The 12,095-nt window shown below is 43.0% G+C and overlaps 1 protein-coding gene across 3 annotated transcripts in view; it reads right to left on the bottom strand.

Moving 5' to 3' along the window:
- Positions 1–3,404: 3,404 nt before the first annotated feature.
- Positions 3,405–12,095, bottom strand: part of MGAT5 (alpha-1,6-mannosylglycoprotein 6-beta-N-acetylglucosaminyltransferase) — a 120,848-nt gene continuing 112,157 nt past the window's right edge. For 2 of the 3 annotated variants that reach the window (XM_050340433.1, XM_050340434.1), the window contains one exon: positions 3,405–10,801. In XM_050340433.1, the coding sequence (XP_050196390.1) occupies positions 10,603–10,801 (199 nt within the window). In that variant the 3' untranslated portion in view covers positions 3,405–10,602. The remainder of the gene's footprint in view (positions 10,802–12,095) is intronic. The other variant, XM_050340436.1, reaches the window with a different exon arrangement.

Here is a 12,095-nt window from a genome sequence, read left to right as displayed (position 1 = left end):
ACACCTGCACCTGGGACTGTACCCCAGAGGTGCTCACCATTAATAACACAGTTTGTGTTCCTGCAATCTCTGCTGCCTGGGAAAAAGTGTAGGCATTTCTGGCATTCTTTTTTGTAGGCCAGCTCATGGGACACTCCGGTCACTGGACAAGGATTAACAGAGTAAGTTTGGGTTGTAAGGGACCTTTAAAGCTCACCCAGCCCAAGGCCAACTAGTCCATCTCTTAAGCCTCAATAATACATAAAGCAGGAATGTTTGTTCCCAACCTTACAATGCATTTTTCCCGGGCAAAGAGCTAAAGAAGTGCTGAAGTTACTTGACCAGATTATCCTGGGGGTGCTGTGACAGAGCCCATCGCTGCCCCTCTGGCTGTGCTTGGCCAGGACCAGCACCACAAACACACATTCCTGCGGCCTGGCACGTGGGGCCAGGTTATGCAACGTGGGAGAGCACAATTAAAGCAAGTCACAGACGAGCCAGGGATGTTTCCCTCCCCTGCTCCCCCCACATTTGGGAGCTGCTGTTTTCCTTTCAGCCACAGGATTGGGATTGGAGGCAGCACCGAAGGGTTGCTGAACTTTCCCTGCTCAGTGGGACCGGCTGCCCACTGTGGCAAACACGGCTGCTCCAGCAGCCTCCAGCCCACTCACATGGAGCTGTGGGAGCAGAGGAGGAGGAGCTCAGTGTGCAGGTCCCACCAGGACTGACACCAGCACCAACATTCAGCAGCAGGGGGGCTGAAGGGGCATTTTATTCTAAGCTAGTTTGGCAAGTAACGAGGACACACCCCATTTTGTCAGCTAACACTGCTGCCACCAAACCCAGAACCCTTCTGGACCTGCCAGAGAGGATTATTGTCACCTGTCACCTCACCACAGAGCAAGAAGTGGAATAAAGGCAACACCTATTTTAACTGGCCAAGTGACCAGCAGTGCCAACCTCCAGAGCAGTGAAGCAGAATCCATGCCTGCAGCACAGCCTTGGGCTGATCCCATAGATTCCAGACTCCTATGGAAGTGGGGAGGAAATTAAAGCCAGTGATTTGGCAGCTTCTCTTCCAAGATCTGCTGTGCCCATTACTTACATTGCAAGCACCAGCTGTCACCTGCTGAGCCACCAAAGGCTCAGCCCTCAGTTTGTTTTCTTTAGAGGTTGTTATTACTGCCTCAGCAGTTTTGTCCAGCACTGGTTTGCTTTGAAGTTTCCCTCCTCACAGAGGTGCAGGAGGCAGATGATGCCTTCAGCCAGGCAATGCTGCTCTGAGGTACTGCAGGAGCAAAGACCCCAGAGCCCAGGCCCCTCAGAGCAGGACACACAGTGAGACTGAACAGCTGGAGTCTGCTTGGTGCAAACAGTATGCAGGGTTTATGGAAACAAAGATCATTACCTGGATTTTAAATAAATGCAACGTCCATAATCAGTAAAATAGAGCGTGCAAGGCCTGAGCATAAACACAAATAGCAAAGAGTGCGAGGCAGCAAAGTGGGTGCTGCAGCTCTCCAGCACTTGCACACTGAGGGGAAGTGTGGTGAGAGCAGAGTCCCAGCAAAACGTTTCCATCTGTGGACTCTCTACCAGCTGGAGTTTGACTGAACCCAGTCTAAGTGTGTGAGAGTTGAAGTATTCAGTATTTACGCTCCCCTCAATGATCTTTCCAGTACAGCTGCATGGCGTATGTATTTTTTATTCCAAATGCCAATCTTCATGGATTTTTTTTTTTCCATTATGTGACTGCAACAGAGCCCACATCTGACTCTAGCTGCTCACCATTTTACAGATGTCTCTTTAGAATGTCAAAGCTGAACAATAATTAGGGGAATGAAACAGGAAGGAAAACATTTCCAAAAATAACCAGAACAAGAGACTGAATGAGCAGTGTCCTCCACTAATTCATTTTCATGGTAGGAAACATTTGGGAATTGTGGTATGTTGAATAGCAACACAGGAACAACAACATTTTCACCCGTTTTCATCCAAGGTGAAGTATGCCAAGAAAATATCCATAAAAAGGGGCGGCTGGTGAAGGATATTCACATACTTCACCTCACTGAAACAGCCATAAAAGGCTCTTGCAGCAGCCCCACACAGCAGAAAACCACCATCTGTAGCCACAAAGCACTGAACTGCCTTACTCTGGTCAGTGAATACACTGGACAACTGGATATCCAAACCCAAGTCATAAACCCTCTCCCAGCCTGCAGGCATTTCAGTTTGACATTTTTATTTATGCTATTGCTTACCAGTGTGTGTGTCACATTCTTAATTGGACAGGGACAATACAAAGGATTTCAAGCTGATACTTACTGACTTCTGTACTTCTGATTCTGCATTACTCAGCTATGTGTGGCCACATAAAAAAAACCCACAAAAAACACCAAAACCAAAGCATAGAACAAACTTAAAATCTAAGGCAATGCTGGAAAAAGAAGTGAGCAGTTGCTTCTCTCCAGTGTATTTTTTCTTTTAAAGTCTATAGCACCTATGCTACAAATGGACGTTTAAACAGATGAAGAGCTGGTCTCCATTTGGGTTTTTTTGGTTAGGCACTTGAGGTTTTTACTATTCTTTTTTTCTCCTGCACATTCTCCTGCATTAATTGTTCTATTACTCTTGGACACTTCCACTGAAACCCCTCAGCATTCCCAGGATCTGACAACACAGAGCCCTTCCCCCAGTCTTGGCTGGGCTCACGGAACCTGAGGAGGGCACGGTGAGCCCGTGAGCAGAACGGGTGCCACAGAAATACCCTGACAGCTCCCCAGGAGCAGCTTCACTGGGGACATTTATCCTGTACATCTTCCTTGGTGTCCATCTTTCCAACCGCCAAGATGACTTCATGTGGCACCTACTGAGTGCAGAGCACACACTCCAGTCCTCCAGAACACGTTATTCCCACCTCTCTGATGATTTTGGCAGAGACTTTCCAGGGCTCCTCACCAGCTGCTGGAACCTCACCTGAGCCCGGGAGTGACGCTGAAGCAACACAGGTGTGTGGGCCAAAGCTTCAGGCTTCATCCCTTTTTCCATCACCAAATGTTCCATAGGCTTGGATCTTCATCGCTGTACCACAGTGTAGCTTTACTTTTGAACACCAGTAAGTCTTGCAGGCCTGTGCAATTCCAAACAGTTCCTTGTGTGCTGAAATTTATAGGAAACCAGGAATTCCTAACCCTTAAAGGAGGCTTGATGTAATCCATTATCCAAGCTCAGGTTTAAAACAAAGCAAAGCAACCAGATCATTACTCACCTGTTGTTCTTGGGGATGAGATGCGTGGGGGAGCTCTGCAGAGGTGAGGCAGCAACAGAAATGCCCAGCTGCAGAGTTGGAAGAGAAGCCACACAAATGCAGTTTGGGATGAAAGGCAGTTCATGGAGTTCCCATTTAAGCACAAAGCAATCATAAATCCAAATCACACAAGAAAAAAGTTTATTGAAAAATAAATTCTCCCTAGTTTTTTTCTACAACAGTGAAAACAAAGCATTTTTCTATGCCATTAAAGTACAGACATTTACTGTTCTAAAAAAGAAAAAAAAATTAAAAAAACCAAATCCCATCCTATTGAACCCCAGTGACTTGGCAGTATCTGAACCACTGCGTTCTGTTCTGTTTGAATCCAACTGCTTGAACGTAATATAGTGGAACACAACCATTGAAATAAAACAAAGGATCAACCTGTTAGGGGAGAATTCAAACCAAACACCCCACAGTACCAGCCTGACCCTGAAGTTCTCGTGTGCATTTCAAAACCCTCACTGACTCCAAATTATTGTCTGCAAAAAGCAATATTTTACTTTCAGTAGTTTCAGTAGGGTTTTTTCTTTAATTTACAGTGCTACAGGGCTTATTCAGACTCTGACCCCCTTCATCCATGGAGAGGGAGACTCCTCTGATGCAGATCAGAACCCGAAAAGCTGCCCAAAATTGCCCTCCAGAGGATCTTCCCACAGCACTCAGCCCAGTAAGCTCAGGGGGATCAACTTTCCCAAGCCCAAATTAGCTTCCTTTATATTTTTCTTTTAGCTCTCTTAGAATCTTCAGGGTACCTTTCCTCATAAAACTTACTCATTTTTCCTTTGGTTAAAACTGCCATTTCCTCCTCCTCTGCTGCATTCCTCGCAAAAAAACCAAATAAACCCATGACTCCTTAAAAATGGTTTTCACCGTCACTGTACTGAAACAGACCTGTTAACGAACATAACAAATTAGTTCTGGGTATAACCCTATTAAAATTAACTGCCCTCAGACAGCAATTTAACTTGATTTATCGTGTACCTATTTGATACTTCAGACTACTCTGCAGCTGCTGGAACCGGAGCCAGGCTGTGTTGCGTGCGCTTTGCCGAGAGCCTGGATGGCTCCAGGAAATGCCAGGGCGTTATTTACATGCTCTCCTTAAAGCCAAGGATTTCGGGGGCTCCTGCAGGACTCAGGCACTGAGGCAGGGCTGGTATTTGCAGTGCCAGCTCAGCTCAGACAGGCGTGTTCTCCTGTGCAAGCACCAGCGTTTTGGTGGCTGTGAAATGTGGGGACAGTGAGTCCTCAGCGCTTCAGTCCTGCCAGCCCTTCCACCAGCTGACAAATTCTGGTCCCATGCACAGCCCACCTAAATAAATGGCACCTGCACTGACCTTGCCAGCAGAGAGAAGGGTTTCACTCACTTGAACACAAGTAATATTTTTTTAAAGCAGTTTCTGTGTGTTGAAGGTGGAGTTATTACTGATTCTATTGAAACTCTGGGGATCTGGTTTTATATCCCATTTAATAAACAGGTGGCTTAGTGGTGCTGAGAGAGGTCTGCTGACTTAAGACATACCACTGTATGTTCATAATTTACAGATATGCAAAGGATTACTCCTACAAAACTGGGTGAGTCCCAATGTGCAAGGCACATCAGCAATGGTTGCACTCGGTTGCTTTTCCCTGGAAGAAAGAACATGAATGATGCTGCACATCTGAGGCACTCTGGGGTTCAGCCTCTGGTATTTTCAACACATTCCTACAGTAAACATTTTACACTTGATATATGGAGTTGCTGTTTACACATTCCATTTAAATATAATATTTGGAAATCACAAACTAATTAAAAAACCACCAACCTACAGAGCTGCTTAAAAAGAAGATGAGATTTAAAGTCACTGCCCATAAACCAGTATGTTTTGATGTTACCTTTACAGCAATATTATTAAAGCAAATCTCAATGAAATTGTATCTGTCCCCAGGCTTTTCAGCCTGAATGAAAACATACATCTGTCAGTGCATTGCTCTCCTGGACTTTACAGTGGTCCCTAAAATGACGGGACCAAAGGAGAACTACAAATGGAAAGAGATCCCAAGTCAGAAGCTGAAGGCATAGCAGCTGTAGGGCAGACACCACAAAGAAACAGCCATGCCAAACGTTAGCACCCCTGGAAAAAAGACTGAAATTGGAAACTGGTAACTCCTGGTCTCTTTAAAAATAAACAAACAACAAACAGGCCATTCCTCTGACTCTCAGCTGCAGACTGAACAGTGATTTAACCAAATTTTCAACTGACACTTCACTGATAAATTAAATTGATACTTTAATAATCAGTAACATCAACTTAGCCAGAGCTGATATGCTGTGACAGTGAGCAAAACTGGCTGTGATATGTGTGTAATGCACTCTATAAGTATATTATATGCAAAGACCTCTGCTTTATCGTGTAAGATACAGTGCTTTATTAAAAAGGGAGGGCTGCTTTTTTAATTTTAAGAAATGTTAATGGAGGAGTTGTGCTATCACTGAAGCAGTGGGAGTCACGAAGTTAATTAGACTTGGATGAGATTGTATCCAGCCTGATTCATCCCATTTAATTTATTTTACTAGCAAAATCTGGTCCTGAAGTGCACTGCGAGCAAAAGACACACCTGAGAAAGCAATCTGGATTTTGTTTATGTGAAAAGTGCTACAAACACTCATAAATCACCTTTGCAATTTAGATGGGCCACTCGTTCCTGAGAGGGGAGGGCATGTCTTCATGCCAAGGACAAACTGGGGATGTTGACTTGGATTTGAGAGGACAGGAGAACAACATGACTAAGCGAGGAGACATCAGCTCATGACCTGACTGGGGCTGATGATATCAACAGAAACCTTCAACAAGTCTGAACCTTGGCAATCAGCAAGTTGCAAAAGCTGGCACAAGTAGCTGGGAGCAGAGTGGAGCTGGGAAGGCCCAGAGTCCTGGCTCTGGCTCCAGCCCCATTCCAAGTGAAACCTGATAAGCAGCTATTTTGCAAAATACTGTTGCAGAAAAGTAGTAGCATTAAAAAGAAAAGACATCTGCAATAAGCTGAATAGCCAGAGTTCCCTCCCCCCTGAGAGCTGTAAATTCAGGTATGATAAAAGGACTCTGCTCTCTGCTAGCATCAGGAATCAAGCCCTGCATATCCATGCAGAGCCATCTTTATCTGAAAAACCAACACCTGACAGACTTCAATGTGGATTTTCAATTTTCCTGCTCATCAAATCAGCTCTGGCTGTTTCTGGAGGTTTGCTGTTAGCACTGTCTCCTTGGGGAACGTTAATGGCTTTCCTTCGCTCCCTGGTCACTGAACACATCCCGTCCCAGCAGGAGCTCTCACGCCAAATCCCAGATACTCAGTAAATTGCATTCTGCTTGCAGAAGCAACGTTTTACAAGAATTATTATAGTATCTTTTATCTTATTAACCCTTTAACAGGTTTAGAACAGATTTCTCCACTACTTGAAAATATTCAAAATTCTCACCACTAAGCTGTAGATTCATCAGCACTATTTACCTGGAATTAGTGTTCCATTATACTTGTTCAGACAGTGTCCATATTCCAAACACACATCCAAACCCCAAAGAAAGTAAAAAAAAAAGGCACATAAACATTAAATATTCGTAGAAACATAATCTGATATAAACAAGCAAACACACTGCTGCAACTATAACTTACAAAAAGAAACGTAGAAACTAAGCAAAAAATGCAAAAAGCAACTCTATTTATACATGTGCAAATCAACTTGCATATATGAAATAAATGAGGTTTTTATTGGCATTTTTAAACAGTGTGTATTTACCAACTTTACCTTTCAAAGGCAAGCCTTTTATGTTAATTTTAATAAATATGTAAATGCTTCTCTCAAGTTTTCTAATCCCGTAGGAACAAGATTTTTGAAAAAAAAAACTAGGTCACATACAAAAATACAAAATTTTAAAACAAAGAATGTCTTGATATGAGAGATATGTTTAAAAGCTTGTAAAATGGTTTTGTACTCAACTTTTGACATTTTTTTTGCCCATCAATCACAGATCAATATATTCAAATGCAGTCATGCAAAAACCTGGCTTCTGAGCAAAGGAAGCTGCAAGCTTTACTCTCAGACTGAAAACAGCAGCACAGTCCCATCTCTGATGTCCTTGGTTAAGTGCAAGAATTGGGCTACACCTTTCTTCTTGAATTAGGAAAGAAAACACTTATGGAACCTGGACAGAAGGCTGCCCGCCCTCCTGAAATGTGGATACATATTACAGGCTTTTGTAAATAATTCAGACTTTTAAATAGTCCCCCCTGGATTTGCCTGAGTGCTCATCTGCAGCAGGATTCACTTATTTGTCACTGCACGAAGGGACACACGCTGTGGATGGGAGTGCTGACCAGAGCTGGGGGAGCAAAGCTTGCAACATTTATGCACTTACAGTTCTCACGTCATAGTCTCCTCTTACAGACATTTAGACTGAAGCTGTAGGTCTTGATTCTTTTTCCTCTAAGATTAATGAGTCTTCTCTATGGGTTTCAGTGGAAATAGGATCAGAGACAAGTGACTCTGAAGCCAATTCGGGTGTTGTGTCCCTGGCTGAAACGCAAGAGGCGTCGGTGCTGCTGTTTCATTTTTGCCAGAAAGCAGTAATTCAGTTCAGCAGACTAGAAACAGTGCTACAGCATGAAAAAACAGAGCTCAGAATAAACTCTCCCTGCTGTGGTAAAGGCAAACTTAGCATTGAGCAAAGCACTAGACCAGAAAATCTTATAATAACAAATACCAAACCCCTCCCGTCTTTTAAAGGTTTCGAGGCAAAATCAAATGCAGTATGTCATGGGGGCCATACAGCAAGGGGGGAACAAGCAAATATGTATTTACAGCAAAGAATTACACTACAGCAAAACCCACACGTTTTGCATTCTTCAGGTGCACACGCACAAATCGCTGTTTCCGGCACAATTCTGTGGTATCTCAGTCCAATCCAAATCCCTGCCTGAAGAACCTCAGGCCGAACTGGCAAAGACAAGCCCTGCTGGTGCCTTTACTTTCAGCACCAGCTGGGAGTACGTACACTTTGATGCTCAGGATTTTCTTGTTGCACAGATACTCACAGGTATGCAGGGGATATTTTGTATAAATACAGAATTCGTTGTTGTGCCTGCTCAGACCCATTTCCAATCATCCACCCCCGGCTTTGCCAGGGTAGGAAAACTATCGCAAACTTTTTCAATCTGTATTTGTGCTGACTGAAGCAAATGCTGAGCTATGGCAACAGGAAGGATTTTCATACTGGTTTGCATTTGTTTTCTTTTCATACAAAAAGTTTGCCTCCCATTAAAGAACCCAGCTGTTCTGTTTCTGGAAAATTACTCTAAAATGCAGCAGATTTTCCTACCATCACACCCAGATCCTGGTGGCCCTGCTGTTCAACAGCTCCCACAGACCCTTTTTAGATACTCATCAATCTCCCAGAATTAGGCTCCTGTGTAGTCCAGAGGGATGTTATGGAGTGTTACAGGGTAACACTGTCAGGAGTGCTGAGGCAGGAAACCAGAGGCTTGAAAAGGCTCATTCATTGCTTTTAAATTGAAACTTTAAATGTACATTGGTCTGAAGGATTTATCCAAGGTGAAAGAGCATCTGCCTTGCTTGGTCTTTGGTAGGTCACTGGACCCATCAATATTCCCACACAGATAATGAATGCCACTTACAAGAACAATCTAAACCAACCAGATATATCCAAGAAAGGAACATGTAAAGTATCTATGCTTTTCATGATTACCTGGTGATGCTGGTTAATCTTTATGAAAAAAATGTTTGTCTTAATTGGAGGTTTTTTCCAGCATAGTGAGAGCATGTCCAAATTGCAAACCTGCAGACACTGCAGATTTGTTTCTCACTAATCTTAGCACATAATTTCCTGACTACAAATGGTGCTGTCAAGCATGTCACCTTCTGCTGAAAATAACAAAAATTACCTCTATAAAAAGAAGGCAGTTAAGAACAGTTAACTCGCTGCTCTAAAAAAAATGAAGTTTGATTTGAATTCTGAACTCTTGAATTGTGGTTTTTTTCCCCTAAATTTGTAATTGGTGTGCTTGTTAAAAAAAAAAAAAAAAAAAAAAAAAAAAAAAAAAAAAAACAAACAAGCCCCTAAAACTAGAAAATCAATCAAGGAACCCACGAGACTGATCAACGCTTTTCTTCGCAGTACTTTGTTTCCTCTTACTTATTCTTCAGAAAAAATTTTTCTTTAAAAACCGAGCTAGTTATGAAGACATTTTACATTTCTACCATACAATAATTATAGTTAGCTTAGTTTAACCTTTCTATGTCATTCAGCAACACTTTAACTACTGGAAGCCGTAGCAAAATGAGGTTCTAACGATAATATTGCTCCAAGGATGCTGAATACTTTTTGCTTCACACAGTATTTCTAGGAGACAGACTACAACAGAAGCATGGGCGAAATTCCAAGGATTACTCTCTAAATGGGACCAGTAAACTGTGATGAGTCCATTTCAAAAATGGCAGTATGTTTTTGTAGCTTTTCCACACTGAAGAATGCCACAGCCCTTGCAGTTGTCCAGTCACCAAGATGTGTCACATGCTGTCAACTGCCTGTTTGCTCATTCGTGACACTCTGTTTAGACTGCTCTGATGCAGCAGCTGTGATGCAGACAATACCTTATTGTATACAAAGATTCAATTAAAAAAAAAAACAAACCACAAAAAAACCCCCAAAAAACCCCCAGAACTGGGCCCAAATAACCCAATAACAGGGTACAGACCTCTCTTGTGATTCCTAGTTTTTGTGAAGTAAACCACTTTGTAGCCATTCAAGCTGAAGCTGTACCCAAACCAGTGCACCTAGAATAAAATGTTAGTCCTCCCTCCCCACAACCCCCTCCCTCAAGCACACTTTTTTCAATTTTCTACTGGAATGAAGTTGAGATACTTTAGCTAATCATGATGGGGGATGTCCTAACTCATTAAAAAAATAGAAAACACTTCACCCAAACAACAAAACCAGAAATCTGATGGGTCTGGAAATTTTCTACAAACTATTCTGCGCCGTCATCTTCAAATCACTGTCGAACATGAAACTCGTTTCTCTTCGCAAACAGGTGAAGGGAATCTCAAGAGTTACACTGCAAACGTCCTTACAGGAAAAACAGATCAGTCAGCTGTCTATTATGAATCCCTCCTCTCTTCAGAAGACAATTCTGCCCAGCAATGATAGCTCTGCCTGCAGCGACAAAACCTGGACAAAAGTGCAGGAAGTAATAAGTAGCTCCTCTCCAAACTACTTACATTTTGTCCCCAACTCAAAGCAGCCCCGCTGCTGCTATAGGCAGTCTTTGCAAAGAGCAACCTGCCCCTTGATATAGTCTCTGCAGGGGCAGATCCTTCTGTGGGTGGGGTGGGATCCAGCACAGCTGAACAGTAGCAGGTCACCTTGGAAAACACAGTGCTTCCTTCTTGCATCAAAAGAGGGGACCAGGATATCATTTGCAGACTCCATGGTGAGACATTCGATGTTATGCCTGAAAAGCAAAGCACATGATCTAAACCACGCTGGAGTTTACAGGGGTTTGGTACAGTTTTCATCCTTCCTCGCTAAAAAGAAAAGAAAATGCTATATTATATCCTAGATCAAGTACAGTTACAATTGCAGCTTTCCAGAACATGACTTTCTTTTCTCCTGTGCAGATTGTCTCTGCAGAGGGCAGTGCAGCCTTTTCAGCTTCACTCTGTCCTAAAGATTAATCAAAGAAGTTAAAAAGGATAAAATTGCTTTTGACTATTCCCCAAAAGTTAATATTTAAATACACCATGGATTTGTAGTAAGACAAACCCAGAGAATCTAAAATCAGGAGATATTTCTCCCTAATTTCAGCAGGGCTTTCTCCCGGGGAAGGAACACCGTGCCATGCAGCCCTGGGCAGCTCCAGGGGGGTGAGCTGGACTGTGAGGATGAGGGATGAGGGATTAGGAATGCTGCTGGACTACAGTGGGAGCAGAGCAGGGCCTGTCACTCCCAGGAACCTGCCAGCACCAAGTAAGCTGGAAAATGAAAGTAAATGTCATTTTCTGACCACAAAGCTAAAGCATGAGGGTAGCGATTCCAGCAGAGCCTTGTTTTTCACTTATTCTGGAAACATTGGTAGCTCTCAGCATTTAACAGACTTTTTTTCCCCACAGAACTATGATTTTGTCTAGACAGCTTAGAAAAGAAGCCTGACCAGGTTTTTATATGAGCTACTTCTGAACTACACTGGAAATGATAACTTTTCAAACAAAATACAAATTGAATTTAGCAAAAAGTGGGGATGGGAAACCTGGAAAGCAGATTCCCCAGCAGCCATTTGTGGGAGCCTGGCTTTGAGGGCTTTGTTTTCATTCTGAAAGGAACACAGACATAGTCCCAAAGAGACAGCACCTGAAAGCAACATTCATTTCTATATTGCATAGCTGGTGAGCTTTATACATCAGCACTGATAGCTCTAATTTACAGGGGTTTCCAATTCTTTACCCTGGACAATGGTGACAAAAGGTTTGCAGGAGGAGTCATCGCTAATTGCCAGTGAATACAGTGTTCAAGGGGAGTGTTAAGTGTGACTAAAGAGGCAGATCAAAAAAACCAAAAGCAAGACTTTATAAAAGCTATTTTTAAAATAATGGCGCACACACACACAGAGGAGACAGAGGAGGAAGGTAGAGAAGTGAATTTTTGCTTTGGTGCTGTACTCCTCCTCCTGCAAACACACCCTGCCTGGAACAGTCCCCACTGCCATGCACTGCCAAAAGCACTGCCAGCACCCTCACAGTTCTGCAGCC

Source organism: Myiozetetes cayanensis, unplaced genomic scaffold (assembly GCF_022539395.1).
Source record: "Myiozetetes cayanensis isolate MyiCay16 unplaced genomic scaffold, myiCay2020 scf9, whole genome shotgun sequence".
In the NCBI taxonomy this organism is placed as follows: Eukaryota; Metazoa; Chordata; class Aves; order Passeriformes; family Tyrannidae; genus Myiozetetes; species Myiozetetes cayanensis.
This window is presented reverse-complemented; position numbering and strand designations above follow the sequence as displayed.